The following is a 15,483-nucleotide window of genomic DNA, read 5'->3' on the forward strand; positions in this document are numbered from 1 at the left end:
ATCGTACGCAGAAGTTGCAATGCCAGCCAGTGTAATCGAACATACTCGAACGAGCATGTGGATATGTGCGGGTAGAATACGGACGTTGTAAACCCCCCAGACTTTCCCCTTTTCACACAACAGTAGGCTTCGTTTAGTACCCTATTTGCTGGGTTCCATTCGCGGAATATTATGCCCCGGCGGAGGTATCCGTCCTAGCAAGTACAGAAAGCCCCATAACGTCGATGCAAGGACAGTAGACACTGCCAACGCTACTGATCTATATAGCTGCGTTTCGGAAAACACTGGCCGGTATATGACAATGATACTAGCAGTCGTACCGATGGCAAGCAATTGTAGCAGCGCAAGATAGATAACTGAACCAGAACAGACCGAAACCGCCGGCCCGAAGCCCACAGCCAATACTGGGTCTCAGGCTCTCGAACATGTTGCATGATCCGCGGAGGGGGGTTGAGCTCATCCGAGCCGGTATCGGCAGCCCAGATCATGCTTTCTTCGGTATGATATTCCTGCATAACCAGCCGCCATCGATGGACGTTGTCTTCCCGCCCATAAATGGTCGCAGGTTAAAGGTAGATAGCCCCCCCGATTCGCACACTTGTCTGCCCATGGCGAGCTTCAATAGAACTCGAACGAACCTCATGAACCCGAGCAGCGAGAGGGAGGTCAATGCCATCGGAATCAGACCGTGCATATAATCAAACACATATCGTTCGACTGAGTCGAAGGAGAAGATGGGACAAGATAACCGTTAAGCATGTATAGAAGACGACATTTTCGATTGACCATTTTCGCAAAATTCGACTTGGATAAGGTTGACGCAAGTGACTTGGCGAAAGAAACGCTTGAGGCATGTTTGTAGTAGATGAAATATAAGCAATGAAGTGGAAACAGACCAAAGCAATATTCCATCGCCCAGCGAACCTTGAACCACCGAAAAGATAGATATAGTATTCGGTCGTCAACTCGATGGGACATCTATTCTGAACTAGGCATCGTGGAGCCTTGCGACCTGGTCTTGGACCTAGTTTTAGACCTTTCAGGAGCTCTGTCGCACCGCGTGAGGAAGCGATAGCAAACAATACGGGTGTCTGCGCAATATCGCTTCCGATTGCCTCAGCCATTCGTACAGTCCTCCATCCTGCCACTACGTGCTGCCTTCGAATCACAAGTTTTGTGCTCTATACGACAACCACGCCGGTATTCAACTCCTTTTCTTAAGTTTCGGTGTAACCGGAACCCTCCACCGCTCCCTAACCCCCCTCCTCCCCTCAAACGCCTCCCTCCTCGGCGTCCTCATCCCCCTCAACAACCTCTCCCCCGCTGGCGTCAAATTCCCTCTCGGCGTCCCCGGCGTCCCAGGCGTCCGTCCCTCCGCACCTCTCCCCTCCACCCCCTTCTCCTTCTCCTTCGCCTTCTCCACAAGCCGATGATGCAACGCCTCCCTCCTACTCGCTTCGTTAATCGTAAACGGGTTTCTCCCACCATCCGCGCCGCTCCTTAACCGCGCTAACAACGCACTCGTGCGCGCATCCTCATCCCCCGCCACTCCCCCTGCCGCAGCAGCAACCTCCGCCTCCGTCGCCTCCGCATCCACAAACGCATATCCCCCTACCCTGGGTGTCTCTCCGCCCCCACCATCTACTGCTGACCCCGCCTCTGTCTCTGTCCGCCTCTCCCGCCCTGCCAACGCGTCCCGCACGGCCGAAATGCTCGGACTCGGGGGTATGGGCACGTGAGACGACGGCAGCATTGGGTCGGGCATGCGGGTGTTTGAGTAGGATACGGACTTTGGCGCAGCGCGGGACGCGGAGGCGGCGGCTTGTGCGGTGGTGGGTTCGACAGCGTCGGGAGGGAACATGAGGGTGTTCTTTGGGTTTTCACGGCGGGTGGTGGGGGCGGCGGGGCGGGTGTCGGGAGCGTGGGAGAGGCGGATGAGGGATTGGGAGGTGGAAGAAGGGGGGAGGGATGCTTGTTGTTTGCAGTATTCGAGTTGGCGAGTGGAGGGGATCTTGTTGCCTGCGTAGAGCCATCTGTATTTCTCCGCGTGCTTGGTGTTCTGCTTATCGAGGAGGGCGTTAAACGATTCGTTGTCTTCGGAGGTATATTTCGCCATGAATGCGTCAAGGCTGAGATTCAGGTCGACTTCAGGTTGTTCGGGTTTCCTGTCGGCAGCGTCCCGGGATGGCGTACGGCTCGCTATTGGAGTCGGAGTCGCCCCCGTCCACCCTACCGGCGTCTCCCCAGCAATCCCATCATTCACCGGGGTCATGCTCACACCTCTTCTCCCCACGACCCGTCTCCCATCCGCCCGCGGCGTCATGAGGGTCTCCAACCGTCCCTGCGCATCGAGGATCCATTCTCGATCCCGCGACTCCACCGCATCCAGGAACTCCTGCTGTGTTTCTGTTTCTAGCAGCCCGGGGAAGAAATCTCGCTTGATGATATGAGAGAGAGCGTCGGTGTAGGTGTCTTCGGGTAGGACGGTGGATGGCCGCTTTATTCGTTTAGTAGGTGGTGGGGGCATGGTGGTGAGTTCGGAGGGAGCGGAGCGCTTCATGAGCGCTTTTGATGGGGAAGACGCCATGGCTCGTTGATGGCGAGGACTTGATCGGGTTATAGATGTGATCGAGACATGTAGAAGGGGTAAGTGAAGTAACTAGATAATGTGCAAAACAAAGTTTAAGATTGTTGTTTGATGACGATGCTGATATGCGCCGGCTGAAGTTCGGTGAATCCTGGCGGAAGGTCCCCTGAATGGAGGGATCGTAATATCCGATACAAATTCAACATAGCAAACCTTGGACAGACTTTGAACCTTACGTCTATGATCGCTACCCAGGCCTATATGATCCATGGCTTACAATATATCATCTTCATAGTGCATGAAATACGAATGATCTTCCATTTAGTAATCAATCTTACATCACATCCAACTACAAACTACACCACTTCCCCCACCCCCCCTCTCCATCACTCCTTCGCCACCGGTGGCTCATAACTCTTAAACCTTGTCACCTCCCCCATCGAGCCCCGCGCACCCCTCCCCCTCCTCGGACCTCTACTCCCTGGCCCGCCACCCCGTCCACTCCCCCCGTCTCTCCTCACCCCACCCCCCTCCGTCGCCACCGTCTCCCCCCTCTCCCTCATCACCGCCGCCAGCTCCTCCCGTCGTGCCCTCCCTCGTTTCGCTCCTGCCTGCCGCCTCCGCGATTCCCACGCAGGCGTGATGCTGACGCCACCTTGCGCGAACGCCGGCGCGCCGGAGATGGGGCTGGGTGCGATGCCGGGGATGCCGGAAACGGGAGTGGGCGTGATTCCGGCGACTGGGCTAGGCGCGATGCCGGATACGGGACTGGGTGCGATGCCGGATCCTGGGCTCGGCGGGATGCCGGATCCTGGGCTCGGCGCGATGCCGGGCGCGGAGCTGGCGGAAGGAGGATGCGAGGGCGGAGGATGGGTAGGAGGGCGCTCGGGTGGGGCGGGGGCGAGGGGGAGTTGGCTGGGGATAGTGTGGTGGTGGTGGTTTTGCATTTGCTGGGTGTGGTGGTGGTGGATGGGGGCGGGGAGAATGGTGGGGCCGCCGTATTGGGGGCCGTTGTAGGGAGATTGAGGGGGGTGAGGGGCTGTTGGGGTGGGTGGAGGGTGCGGCGCGATGGAGACGGGGCCGGCGGCGGGAGGGTTCGGGCTACCTTGGGTTTGAGGAGGTGCTGCCGTTGGTGAGGTGCTGTATTGCGATGGGAGAGGGGGAGGGGGGTATTGAATCCAGTAGGGTGTCGGGGGAGGGGGAGGGCCTGTATTGGGAGGTGGAAACCGCCAGTACGGAGTCTGTGGAGAAGGTGGCGGCGGCGAAAGATGATGTGGGTGACCGGGAGGAGGTGGTAGAGCGTAGCTGTATCCCGGAGGAGGCGGTGGGAATGCGCCAGGAGCGTTTGGTGGTGGAGGCGGTGCGCCGGGGACGTGGAATTGATACCCGCCGTGCGGTCCTGGTATGAAAGGAGACATAGCGGATCCACTCTTTTCGGGGCTACTGGTTCGCCCGGACTGTGGTGGAGGGGGTGTTGCTCCATGAGCTCCTTTGCTGATCGCCTGCCAGAAAGTTTTCCCGCGCTTCGTCGCCTTTTCCGACGCACGTTCAAGCGATGGATCGTTTGGATTCAAGCTGAACACGGTCTGCGTGGCGATACCCGCCTGCTTATTCTCTCTGTTCTGTGAATTGTATTTCCCATCTTCGGTTCGTATCGAGAACGTGGAGACGGGGATCGACCCCTGATGGATTATAGTTGTCGGTGTAGGCTCCACGCGCCATTGCTTCATGGAGGGTTGCTGTTTCGGTTCGGATTTCAGAATGGGCGACTCCAGCTCGTGCGGCGCGTTGAGCAAATCGGTAATCTTCTTGCCCCTTGTGGCACTCCTCGGACGGGTCGACGGCCTTTCTCTCTCCTCGGCTTCCTTCCTGGATTGCCTTTCCGCCTCCATTTTCTCCTCGAACTCGCGGCTTGTCCTCTCCGCTTCCATCTTCTCCTCGATGTCTCTTTGCTCTGAATGTGATCGCTTCCGTTCGCCCACTCTCGCCTCCCGTAATTGCTCTGTGTGACCCACGCGAATCTGTTGGCTCGCCACTCTGGTATACTGCCCTTTCAGCTCCATAAGTGCGTTAAGAGCAGCAGCCTCACGGTCCACATCTTCACCGCCTGTATGCGTGTCGGTAGACTTATTGGGAATGATGGCGCAAATTTCCATGTGACGGCGATCAGCAAGCTGGTCACCAGATTCGGTAGATTCGCGAGCATCGCCTTCGACCGACTTTGCGATATAGTACCCTTCGGGTTGGGACGATGGGCCTGGCCCTGACTTGTCTGCCAAATCGGTGGCCGATCCGGGAGCTGTCTCAGCCCCAACTTTTGCCTTCCCTTTGCCAGTTGGCGTAGCGATCTTCTTCCCCTTGGTTCTTCTTCGTTTCATTCCGACATCTACCTCCGCTACCACGCCATGTTCTTCAGTGGAGATCTCAGGAAGCCCCTGCTCTTCAAGGTTTTCATCGACTGACTCATCCTGGGCGTCGTAAACAGCTCGGAGGAGCTCTGGGTCGATTTGATTTTTGGTTTGGTTATTTGGGGCCTTGGGAGGAATAAACGGTCGTCGGTACACCCAAGAGGGTTCTAATAAAGAATCGACCCAATCGGAATCGAGTATGAGAACATCGAGCTGCTGATCCATCCCCCGTTTCAACCTTGAATCTGCTGCAAAACGTTCAAGGTCATTGGGTTTGAGGGTTCGAGAGCCGCTGTGAGTGTACTTGGTGGAGAGGAGTCTCTCTTTGAACAAGCCCCGCGCCCCAAGGCTCCTCTCGTCCTCGGTCGGCAGAATACGTCCATCGTCCGTGGCTGCGTCTTCCTCTTCAACGCGTCTATCTGATAGGCGGATGGTGGAACTGTGCGCAAACGCCAAGAGACAGCCTTCAACAGTCTCAATGACATCGACCTCGGCGGCTTCCAATTTCCGGTTCCATTTCTCCTGGATCAGGTATTTTTCTCCTTCGTTCTTCCGCTCCGCCCATTTAAGTTTGACCTGTTTCATGGCTTCGACTTCCTTGACACGCTCATCGAGACGGCGCGACAGATATAATTGGATTTCCTTTGTCGCTTCCATCTCTTCTAGGCGGTTGCGTGCCTCTTCTGACTCCTGCTTCAGCTCGTCCAATGCTCTTTTGTTCAGCTCCTCGAGGTAGGGCTTCATAGCAGAGGCAACCGCTTTGAAACATCCCTTCAATTCCTTGGCTCGGATGATCGCCGCGGCAACTTCGGGTCCGTATCTGCCTCTTCTCCCAGGCAGCCTTCCTCTTCCTTGCCGCTTCTGCGCAACAATCTCAGCGCCAGCTTCCTCCGCGACATCATCGACGCCATCAACATCTTCGTCTCCGTTCCTCGGTTGTGTAGACTGGTCGGCGTCATCACCATTCACTTCGGATCTGGTAGACCCCGCCGCCGGAGTCGAATGGCCTGCATCAGCTCGCGTCGCCCAGCGACCTCCTCGACCACGGCCACGACCTCTTCCACCCCTGCTACCTCGTACTCGACCTCTGTAACCTCCCCGACTTGTAGGAGTCACAATAGTTGGTGCTGCTGTTGGGGCTTCAGACGATTCCGGTGCTTCGCTAGCATCATTGCCGACCGTCACGTCCGGCTCCATGGCGACATCGCTGTCGGCAGGGGTCTCGTTGCCGGATTTGGCTACCTCTGAGTCCAGCGCAAGACGTTTTGATGGAACGTCTGGTTCCGGTTCACGACTTCGCTTTCCGGCAGCCATCCTGTGGTGGTCGTCAGTTGGACAGCCTTTACAAGATAAGGACAGATGCCGGGTCATGGTGATCGTATCCAAAATAGAACCTCGCGCGTGTAACAAAAATTATTTAGTAAAACCAAGCCAAAGAGAATATAGGGATAATGATGATGATAATAACTCAGGTGAAAAGCATTAGGTTCGATATGTTTTGCTCACGCGCAAAACTCATCATGGTCGACCAGGATGAAACAGGGCGACCAAAGAAGTCAATGGAAGACGGAGTGAATCAAGGAAGAGAATGGCATCGCTTGGCAATATATAAAAGAACCCCAGAAACATAATAACACGCGATTCAAACGGATACTGAAGTTAATGAAGGAAACGTACGTTGCACCAAGCTGAGAAATGGCTGGTGATGACATTCATGCCAGCAAGGCACTACCCTCTCATAACCCACCACAGTCTCCCCCAAAGACGAGCGCGGAAGGTGAAGAAAAAAATGCGCCAATCCAACAAATCATGAAGAAAGAACCGAGGAATATATGGAAAGGTTCATGAGACAGTATGGTCATAGATAGGTTAAAAGGTTGCAAAGATGTAAGAAATGGATGGATGGAGGATATGGCTGGCTGGGGTGGGCGGCGCAAAACGGGAATTAGCGCACTAACCTTAATTGGGATCAAGTCCTTACCCGTACCACGAGACCGGGTGATGAGACTGTACGATGGCGTGGAGAGCAGAAAATAGAGGAAGAGAAGGTAAGAGAAAGGTCCAAATGATTTAGATACCAGGATGAGAAGGGATATGATGCAGAAATGCTGGATGTGAGCGAATAATCGAAAGGGCATCAAAGTAAGATGGTCTTGGTCGGCGGGAATAGAGCGGATGAGAGACTCCCTTGGGACTTTAATCGCTGTTTTCAAAAGGGCAGGGAGACGTGGAAGAGGTCAATGAAATTCATGATAATAATGTCATATCAGTCGAGGAGATGCTATTGTTTTTGGATGAAGCATCTGAATGAAGCATCTAAATGAGTATTAGGATCCAGATAGAAAGGACAGGTTCTTCTTCCGGGGCCATTCATCAGGGCTTTTGCCTTCGTGGAATCGAAGTAGGTGGTGCGTTGTGGCCAAGCAAATGGGTTCTACCCAAATCAGACGCTATTCCTTATTGATCCATGTCCATGCATCATGTCAATGCATCATGCCGCCCTCTTCCAATCCCATTGTCTCAAATTTCCTTAAATCGTGATTTGGCTCGTAGATGGTGGGCTATTCTTAATTCTCACTCATCTTCATCTTCTATCTTCTATATTTCTTTATACCATCCCATCATCATATTTCTTGGTCTGCCTCCTATTTCTTCGTAATTACCGAGCAGCCCCGAAATCCGAATTCTCGCTTCGAGCATTTCTCTCATTCTTGCCCTGCGGTGTCTCATCCTTCAAAGCAAGGAAGCCGTCGGAAAGGCTAACCCAAACCGATGGAAACAAATGGGTCAAGAGGAGTCGGTCCCAGCCGCAACTCATTTTGGGGATTCTCATTGGTTGATGTCCATCTCGTACCAAATGTGGAACCTCGTCAATTCTCATTTCTCACTTCTGTTCAGTTGCTGTCCTGATTGATGAACTGTCCGGTGAGATTTTGAGTCGGTGGCATATCCATCATCGACCGTCAGCATTTTAGCAATTGGATATGGTTGCGGATTGGCGTAAATAGGTAGATGATAGACAACATCGAATAGCGGGGATAGGACGTGCCTCGTTCATTCCTTCAGTTGTCAAACTTTGTATATTCTGTTCACTCCCGTTGTGATCAATCAAGGCCAGAAGGAAGTCGGCGTAAAATGGAAGAATACAGAAGAGCTCCTTTCTGATTCTGAATCCCCAGATGATGACCTGATCTCCTAAATGCTTTTCTTCCTTCTCTTTCACGTTATAGTATGGTATTGGATGTGGAGGCGTCCTTGCCAGAATCAACCGAACTTCATAACCAAAGCGCAGTGCCCAATTTGATATTTCAGCACTGAGCCCCGTCCACTTTGAAGAGTCTGCATTTCAAGAAATTAGAGCAAAACAGCATGTAACTGGAATGCAAATGTATCACCATTTTCAAATTCGAGGATTAACGCGGCCGATTCTGAGCCACGTGTCGTCGAAGCTGAATTAAACATTTCTCACTATAGTGGGACTGAGGAAGGAGCGTCCGTCAGCGCTGCACATCTCCCATTATATAGAATATCCATTGATCGGAGATTCAGAATCGCAGCATACCTGCATGCTTCCGATCATTATGCCATTGTTAATTATGATACGTTATGATCTCCATATAGCAAGAGGCGCATCCAGCCCCCTCTCCTCCATCCCACAGCCCAGCACAATTAGTCCGTCGTGCTCATGATATCCAAGATACACCAAAGGGACCGAATCCACTCACCCCAGCGTAAACCCATATCGCATTATCGCTCCAGTCGTGTATATTCCAACGCCAATCCCGATCCCAAAAATTCATCCCATCCTCTCAGCTCGCGCCTGCAACACGAACCCCGGAATCGCCGCCCCCTCATCCCGCTCCCGCGCAGACTGCTGTGTCCGCACGCTGCCCGCTCGGCTGCCGCTCTTGCTTGTCTGCCCACTCATCACGAGCGGCTCCGCCTTTTCACCCTCTTTCTCCTCTATTGCTCCCCGACTCCCTTTCCGGCGTCCCGGACTCGTCTCACTCCCCTTCCTACCAGCCGATATCGTCGTCGCTGTCCCCGCCCCTTGCATCGAAGAAGCGCTGTTCTTCGTCCGAACTGGTGAGTGAGGGGTGCCCATCCCTAACCCCACCGCCCCGGTCACCCCGCTCCAGACCGTTTCATTCGACATTTTCCTGCCGATGTTCGGCGGGTGGGGCAACCCGACCCCAACGATCGCGCGGCTGCTGGGCCGGCGTTGGCCGTGCCAGAGGGGGGTATCGGGGTACGTGCTCGTGGAGTAGCTGCTTGTGCGGCTGGCGGAGCGGCTTCGGGGTTGGAAGGGTTCGGGGGTTGCGATTTGGGAGTCACGAGTGTGTTGGTGGAGGGGGGAGTCGGCAGGGGGGAGGCTAGTGGTTGAGGCGTGGGGCGGGAGGTCAGAAGAGAGGGAAGGGGCCGGGGAGGCGGAGCGCATACGGCTGGGGGCACGGGGTGGTGAAATAATGGTGCCGGGGAAGTGGGAGCCGGTGATGGAGGTTCCGGGGGTGGCGCGGGGAGGTGGAGTGGGGGATTCGGAGCGGAAGAGGGGATGGATGAAAGATTCGTCGGGGGTGGGGAGGTCGGTGAGGTCGTAAGGGTGGGGGTCGAGGGGGGAGGAGTGGAGGGATGGGGAGGTGGGGCGGGAGTTGGTGCGAATGGGGGGCGGAGGTGGGAGGTTGGAGGTCGATAAGGCGTAGGGAACGGAGGTGGAGGAGAAATTAGATCGGCTAGGTTGGGATTGGGTTGTGGAGAGCTTGCGGGGGGTGTTTGTGCCTTGCTGCGTGGATTTGTAGTTGTCTATTTCTGTGGATGTGGTGCTGGGGGGGTTTTCCTCCAGCTGTGTATGGAATGGATTGTCAAGAACATCCGCCTGTGATACCGGCCGACTGCCAGGTATTGTTGGAAGCGGAGTCGATCCACGGGGTTGTGGTGCCGTGACTTTTTGTGCAGCGTGTGATCTCGGCACGGCGGTTGCACCTCCATGTATAACCGATTCCTTAAAGCCCGGGTCAACATCACTCGTATCCCATGCATCAAAAGCATCGGAGTGACGAGGGGTTGAGGAATCAAATGATCGAGCATCGGAGGCCACGAATGAGGCGTTTACAGATGGAGTGGTTCGGATGAGTTTTGTTTTGGAGGTGATAGGTCGAACGGCCTGATGGAGGGATTCTCGCCATGACCGGCGAGGTGAGCTTGATGAGTGGTACGAGTATGTGGGGGAAGGGAGATATATGTGTCCGACAGAGGAACGAGTGCTCTGGGGAGGCATTATGGTGAGGGACATCTGCATCGTACTCTCTGTGTCGCCCGTCGCGGCAGAGATGGATTTTGGGTCCCGTGTGGATCGTTGTGACCGGGGCGATGAAGTTGTGGTGTGAGCTCGTGACGTGCAGCGCTTCAGACGAGCAAGGAGAATGATAGAGTAAAAAGCGATTTGAAACACCATTGCCGAAGCCCACACCGCGTATTCCGCGCTGGATGGTGCGGTCCACACTGGGAGAGAATTTTTCCCTAGCAGGTCGTCATTTTGGGACTTCAAGATCGACGTCCGAACAGTCAAACAGATCGCAATGATGGCAATCGTTATGCACAATGCTGGGACGAACCGCCAAAAACAGTTATTCGGTAACCGTTTCACGTCCCAGCTACAAGTTCCGCTGACGAAGGCAAGGAATAGCGATAGGATAGCTAGAACGTCGAATACGCTTGCGGCAGTCGCTGCGCCCCGGAATACCACCGGAACGGGCGCCCATGCGATTGCATTGAGAACTGTGAACACAGTTGATGCGGCGAGCGTGATGAAAGTCGCTGTGCCGATAACAGTGGCTAAGATTCTCGGGACACAGAATCGTCCGCAGACGGTTCTTAGCGACACCATGGTAGATTGGGAGCTCCAGAGAGAGTGCTTCGACTCCATGACGAGATATGGTTCTCATAAAGACCATATGAGAACAAGGTCGAACCAGGGCATCCAAGCTCTTGACAAAACCCGAACGCGGTTGTGCAATTGTCCGTCTATGGATCCCACGGTCCAGAAATTAGGTTTCGAAACATAAGCAGTGGACTATCGCTGCGACAACACCGATCCTGGGTATTCCAGTCGCAGTCCAGAGAAGGAAAGAATATAGTGAAGGGTATCTTGAGAGAAACGAACGGTCGAGTCGAAATCCTACTCGAGGAACGACTGCAATGGGGTAACGAATGACGCGGACAAGATGCCCGATACAGAATGAGCGAACCGAGTTTGTATTGAGCGAACGGATGGCCTGAGTAGATCTCGAGGATTAAAAAGCATCCGGCTGTAGACTTATGAACTGTCAGACCTGGGCATGAACTCAGCAGTCCAAGCTCTTCGAAAGAGCATGCGACGATGTTTCATGTCCACGAGGACTCTGAATGGCAGAGATAGTAGCGTGTTTCGGGCGGGGAATGTCCAGTCCAGGCGGACGCAGGTGAAAATCGAGGCGTAGAGTTTATTTGAGCCTTCGGTCAAAGTGTTCGACGTGTGCCATGTAGAATCAGTTGCGAGAGATGTGACGAGAAAGGGAAACGCCGTAAGACTGAACAGGTCAAGACTCGATATGACAGCAACGGGAGACGCAAGAAATCGTTAGGAGAAGAAAGAAACAATAATTATAAGAGAGGAAAAGGCCCTAGTGGAGCAGCGAACAGCCTGGATTCTCGGATCGTACAAGAAATTGGGGGAGCATCAGCAATCCGCGTCCGAAGAGCGTGTTGGACTCTTCTCGGGGCCTCCACTCCGCAGCAGCAGTTTTCGGGAGCAACCACACCGGTAATTATTGGCCGTTAAGGTCCAGGTTCATGTTTGCGGTCATGTCTTGCCAGGTACATGGACCAAGGCTGTTCATGGAAAGGGACTTCACGGTTGGATTGGTGGTGAAGGGAAAGTGGAAGAGCAAATGGAGAGCGAGGAACATCCTTCCACGACAGAAGGCAAAGCGGCGTTGACCTGGGAATACCATGGAAGTCCTGGGATCGACATGGACAACCTAGACTTCCCTTCCTTACACAGCATCGGTCCTGGGCACCCCCCCTGCCTAATCTCCCGCTATTTACGGGCCTGTTGAGATGGAGCTAAGTGAAGGGAAGATACTTGGTGAATTAGTACGACTGGGTTTGAGTTTCTTGCTGTCAGTATGTCTTCCGACAATCCTAGCATTCCCATGACATCGATTTCTCCCCCTTTCCAAGCTAGATGGGATATCTATTACGAGAATGGCCTCCCATCGGGCAGCTGAAGAGGTCATAGTCGATAGTCACCGTATCACAGGACCATTGAAAACCCCGCCTAGGCGCCCACGTTACTCTCCTCTTCCGTCCGCATCCAGAGTCCAGACTTCCAGACTCCAGCGGCGGAAGATGTGCAGGACGCGTCGATGGCTTGCAACTGGTAGGCTTCCGGGCTACGGCACACGACGGTCATGGCTTGCGGCGCCACCGCCCCAGATATCCGCTGTAACGATGCTGCTCATAGGCGGGTTTTCTCCAGGCTATCGTCCAATACGGAATACCTGGTGAAAAGCTTCTGGAAGGACCAGGGAGAGCAAGCATAGAAAGGATAGCAGCTTGGAAAAGAACGAGGGACACGCGACACAAATGACCCTCTCCGAGAGGGTCATTCCATGGTGACAGAGAAACGTGCCAATCGTGCACCCAAGACAGGATCTGCTTGTGCGTTGGCTGGCGGTTACTCTATTGTCATAATCCAATTGATACCTATCTCCAAAGTTACTCAAAATGAAGCCCGTTCATTTTTCTCGATCGACGGCTCGTGGCTCCGCACTGGAGATGGCTCGTGGAGACATAGTGGAGTTGAATATGAAAGTCATGAGAATCTTGACAAGTGACACGACGATCTCGGAGTCCAGCCAGCAAGAACCTTTCACGCTTGGAGATTTTCAAACCATAGTTCGGCGACCGTTGGCGGGAGCGATCCATGTCTCCATGATGCTTGTCTTGCACTTCCGTCTCGATGAAGTCATCAAGCTTGTCGAACGCGTTTGTTGGTAAGCAACAGGTTGTTTTGAGTAAATACACTCAGGGGATAATGGCGGATACACTTTTATTGTCTTTCCCCCATCACGTCGGATCAGTTCCCCACGAAAAGCACGGAGACAAATTGTCGATGGTACCTGCATTGGATCTTCTTGAAGATTGTATGCTAAACCTTACACAATGAAACTCACGATATCCTCCTCCCCATTCCCCGAAATCTGTTGTGTCCCCTACAATCGTTGGTAGATTGAGCTACTGCAACCACTGCAGTCTGCATCGAATCTACAGCACTTACACCCGAGCTTGCAGCGCATCCCAGCCCTGCCCGAATGAATCGTAAAATTCATATTGCATCTCACCCAATTCTTCCATCGTCACGCATCCATGTCTTTTCATCGCGCTTGGATTGCGTCACGGTCGGGATGGTCCTTGTAGGACAACTGGTTACACCCTCGAAGAAGCCCCGGGAAGATATTCCCTCCTGCAGCCAACGGGACCGCTGTCTGCAATTCGGCTGCAGCCAGTCACACCTGACGCTGGCCTCTGGATATGATTACTGGATGCAAAGGCGAAGGGGGCGATGTTTGCAGTAGTGACGGGGAGGGCCGTGTCCACCGCGTTTCGAGATGTAAACAACAGGAGACGAGATCGGATGTTGCTTGTGATGTACTGATCCCTCTTTGTGAAGCGCGTCGACTCAAATCTGACAATGGGAGTACCCTCTGAATTGCCCATTCAATTTAATACAGCTTACCTTAATGATCGTCATCCCTCCGTTCGCAAAATGTCTTCGATTGCCGGCCACGCGAGAAAGTCATTAATTATAAATTAGTGAAATTTCTACGAGGCTGAGCCGACGATCTTGACCCGAGAAAGCCATGGACTGAGATAACGTCTCATGAATTGGACCCGCCTAATTTCCTCTCATCAGAACCGCGGTTTTGGCTGAGGTACGCCTTGTCCTTCAGCAGCAAGGTTCCACGGCGTCGTCTCAAGACGCTGCGGTGCTCCCGATTCAAGGATCGCCGATGTAATATCGAGCAGACCTGGATGCTTCAAAGGGTCAAACAGTCTGACCGTCGGGCGTCCATTCGTTGGGAAACAATGCCTCTGTGCCATTGAATATCAATGGTTTCGTAGCATCTCCCGATGGAGGCTCAATGGCTCCTCTGTCTATCAGAATATCCCGTATATGTCGGCCACTTTAGAAGGTTTGTATCTCAAGATTAGAAGAACGCTCCGAGTATTGGTACCACGCCATCGGACGCCCGCTGAATGCTGTGGTTGTGAAATGGTGCGGGTAGTTACTGAGCATAAGATCTCAAATCTTCCAGCGAGTTTCATGAAGCACGATTTCTAAGAACAGCTCTGCTCATCACAACTTGACTTGAAGTTAAACCCATTGCCGCATTCACAGGAATTTCTCGCTTTTGAGAAAATATTTCAAAGGGACTCGTTCATAGTGGACCGAATCACCGAAATACCCCGGCGTGCTATGGAATATTCCATTCCTTCTACAGCGTTGATCCTTCGACATGGGCTGTGGCGATTTATTGGCCTAGACTTGAGAAAAGGGGTTTCTCGCTTCTGGATATCCCAGACATTGGATTCCTTCACTGGCGCATTAGCAATATAGGAAAATGGAAGGTGATTGAGAACCGGTAGGATCCTGCTTCCCAGTCAACTTTCGTACAATATATCCTTCCCTTGCCAATATTTCCTCCTAGCTAATCCAAACAGATGTTGGTTTCGCAGGAGGTCAAAACAATTGGTTTGCTGCTTCAGTGTACGAACGACATATTTTCATCTCTCATCCAATGGATCCTGCAGATCCCAAAAGTCCGAAATCTTGTAATACCTTACCCGAATATTTCCTCAATGGACCACAGAAATATTGGCTTTTAGAACAGCGTCCAAGAAATCTGTTTCTCATCCAATTGCTTAGTCTTAGATGAGTACTCTATCCGCGCCCAATCCAGTAATTTCAACACTCAACCAATCGGTTCCCGAGATATATCCCATTGGTCGGTTGGGCAAACACATCCATATTTACTCCGCTCCTCTCCAAGTCTCTCCGTCTGTCCATGTCGATATCGCTCTATGCGATGCAAGATTCTGCACCATCACCTTGTGTCCCTGACCGGGCGCTCATCATCCAGTACACTCTTTCCATCACGCTCTGTTCACCATACCGACGCGCTACGGACTGACGGGTGCCCCTATCCGTCCGACGAGTCTAACTTAGCTTTCGTGCCCACAACATTGGGCCATAACCTTGCTCGCCACGATGTGAGGGCAGCGAGCCCGATCACTCCCTGCTCACGGAGATTGAGACCAATGGGCGGAGGAGTGGCGTATCAATAGGGTTCCTTAGTCTAACGGTCGGTGGCAGGTCAATGATACTTTGCGGCGGGATGTCATGCTGGACGTGGTACTCGGTGCGGGAATGCCAACAACCGGACGGAT

General features: G+C 53.3%; 7 protein-coding genes across 7 annotated transcripts; 2 read left to right on the forward strand and 5 right to left on the reverse strand.

The window, feature by feature from the left end:
* Positions 1 to 598: 598 nt before the first annotated feature.
* P152DRAFT_139115 (uncharacterized protein) lies at positions 599 to 1,091 on the reverse strand. Its single transcript, XM_033673830.1, has one exon. It carries the CDS (start codon positions 976 to 978, stop codon positions 682 to 684), a length of 297 nt encoding a protein of 98 aa, XP_033531703.1. The 5' UTR covers positions 979 to 1,091; the 3' UTR covers positions 599 to 681.
* A 173-nt stretch (positions 1,092 to 1,264) lies between these two features.
* On the reverse strand, positions 1,265 to 2,587 carry P152DRAFT_372257 (uncharacterized protein; the record flags this gene model as incomplete). The annotated part of the gene is made up of 1 exon (XM_033675538.1): positions 1,265 to 2,587. A coding segment is annotated over one exon (1,323 nt), but the record flags the coding sequence as incomplete, so codon positions are not given.
* Positions 2,588 to 2,973: 386 nt separating this feature from the next.
* Positions 2,974 to 6,366, reverse strand: P152DRAFT_451452 (uncharacterized protein; the record flags this gene model as incomplete). Its single annotated transcript, XM_033678229.1, has 1 exon — positions 2,974 to 6,366. The coding sequence occupies one exon, from the start codon at positions 6,364 to 6,366 to the stop codon at positions 2,974 to 2,976; it is 3,393 nt and encodes a 1,130-aa protein (XP_033531705.1).
* A 182-nt stretch (positions 6,367 to 6,548) lies between these two features.
* Positions 6,549 to 7,328, reverse strand: P152DRAFT_139129 (uncharacterized protein). The gene has a single exon (XM_033673831.1). It carries the CDS (start codon positions 7,131 to 7,133, stop codon positions 6,732 to 6,734), a length of 402 nt encoding a protein of 133 aa, XP_033531706.1. The 5' UTR covers positions 7,134 to 7,328; the 3' UTR covers positions 6,549 to 6,731.
* A 1,409-nt stretch (positions 7,329 to 8,737) lies between these two features.
* Positions 8,738 to 11,358, reverse strand: P152DRAFT_139150 (uncharacterized protein). Its single transcript, XM_033673834.1, has one exon. The coding sequence runs from the start codon at positions 10,916 to 10,918 to the stop codon at positions 8,792 to 8,794; it is 2,127 nt and encodes a 708-aa protein (XP_033531707.1). The 5' UTR covers positions 10,919 to 11,358; the 3' UTR covers positions 8,738 to 8,791.
* Positions 11,359 to 12,110: 752 nt separating this feature from the next.
* Positions 12,111 to 12,649, forward strand: P152DRAFT_139148 (uncharacterized protein). Its single transcript, XM_033673833.1, has one exon. The coding sequence runs from the start codon at positions 12,238 to 12,240 to the stop codon at positions 12,538 to 12,540; it is 303 nt and encodes a 100-aa protein (XP_033531708.1). The 5' UTR covers positions 12,111 to 12,237; the 3' UTR covers positions 12,541 to 12,649.
* P152DRAFT_139147 (uncharacterized protein) lies at positions 12,650 to 13,100 on the forward strand. The gene has a single exon (XM_033673832.1). The coding sequence runs from the start codon at positions 12,760 to 12,762 to the stop codon at positions 13,030 to 13,032; it is 273 nt and encodes a 90-aa protein (XP_033531709.1). The 5' UTR covers positions 12,650 to 12,759; the 3' UTR covers positions 13,033 to 13,100.
* The last annotated feature ends 2,383 nt before the right edge of the window (positions 13,101 to 15,483 follow it).

Source organism: Eremomyces bilateralis (genome assembly GCF_010015585.1).
Source record: "Eremomyces bilateralis CBS 781.70 unplaced genomic scaffold P152scaffold_20, whole genome shotgun sequence".
NCBI lineage: Eukaryota > Fungi > Ascomycota > Dothideomycetes > Eremomycetales > Eremomycetaceae > Eremomyces > Eremomyces bilateralis.

What these genes read in the sequence shown, in the direction of transcription:
- P152DRAFT_139150 (XM_033673834.1), bottom strand. Translation starts at nt 10,918, where the DNA reads ATGGAGTCGAAGCACTCTCTCTGGAGCTCCCAATCTACCATGGTGTCG.
- P152DRAFT_139129 (XM_033673831.1), bottom strand. Translation starts at nt 7,133, where the DNA reads ATGCCCTTTCGATTATTCGCTCACATCCAGCATTTCTGCATCATATCC.
- P152DRAFT_139115 (XM_033673830.1), bottom strand. Translation starts at nt 978, where the DNA reads ATGTCCCATCGAGTTGACGACCGAATACTATATCTATCTTTTCGGTGG.
- P152DRAFT_139148 (XM_033673833.1), top strand. Translation starts at nt 12,238, where the DNA reads ATGGCCTCCCATCGGGCAGCTGAAGAGGTCATAGTCGATAGTCACCGT.
- P152DRAFT_139147 (XM_033673832.1), top strand. Translation starts at nt 12,760, where the DNA reads ATGAAGCCCGTTCATTTTTCTCGATCGACGGCTCGTGGCTCCGCACTG.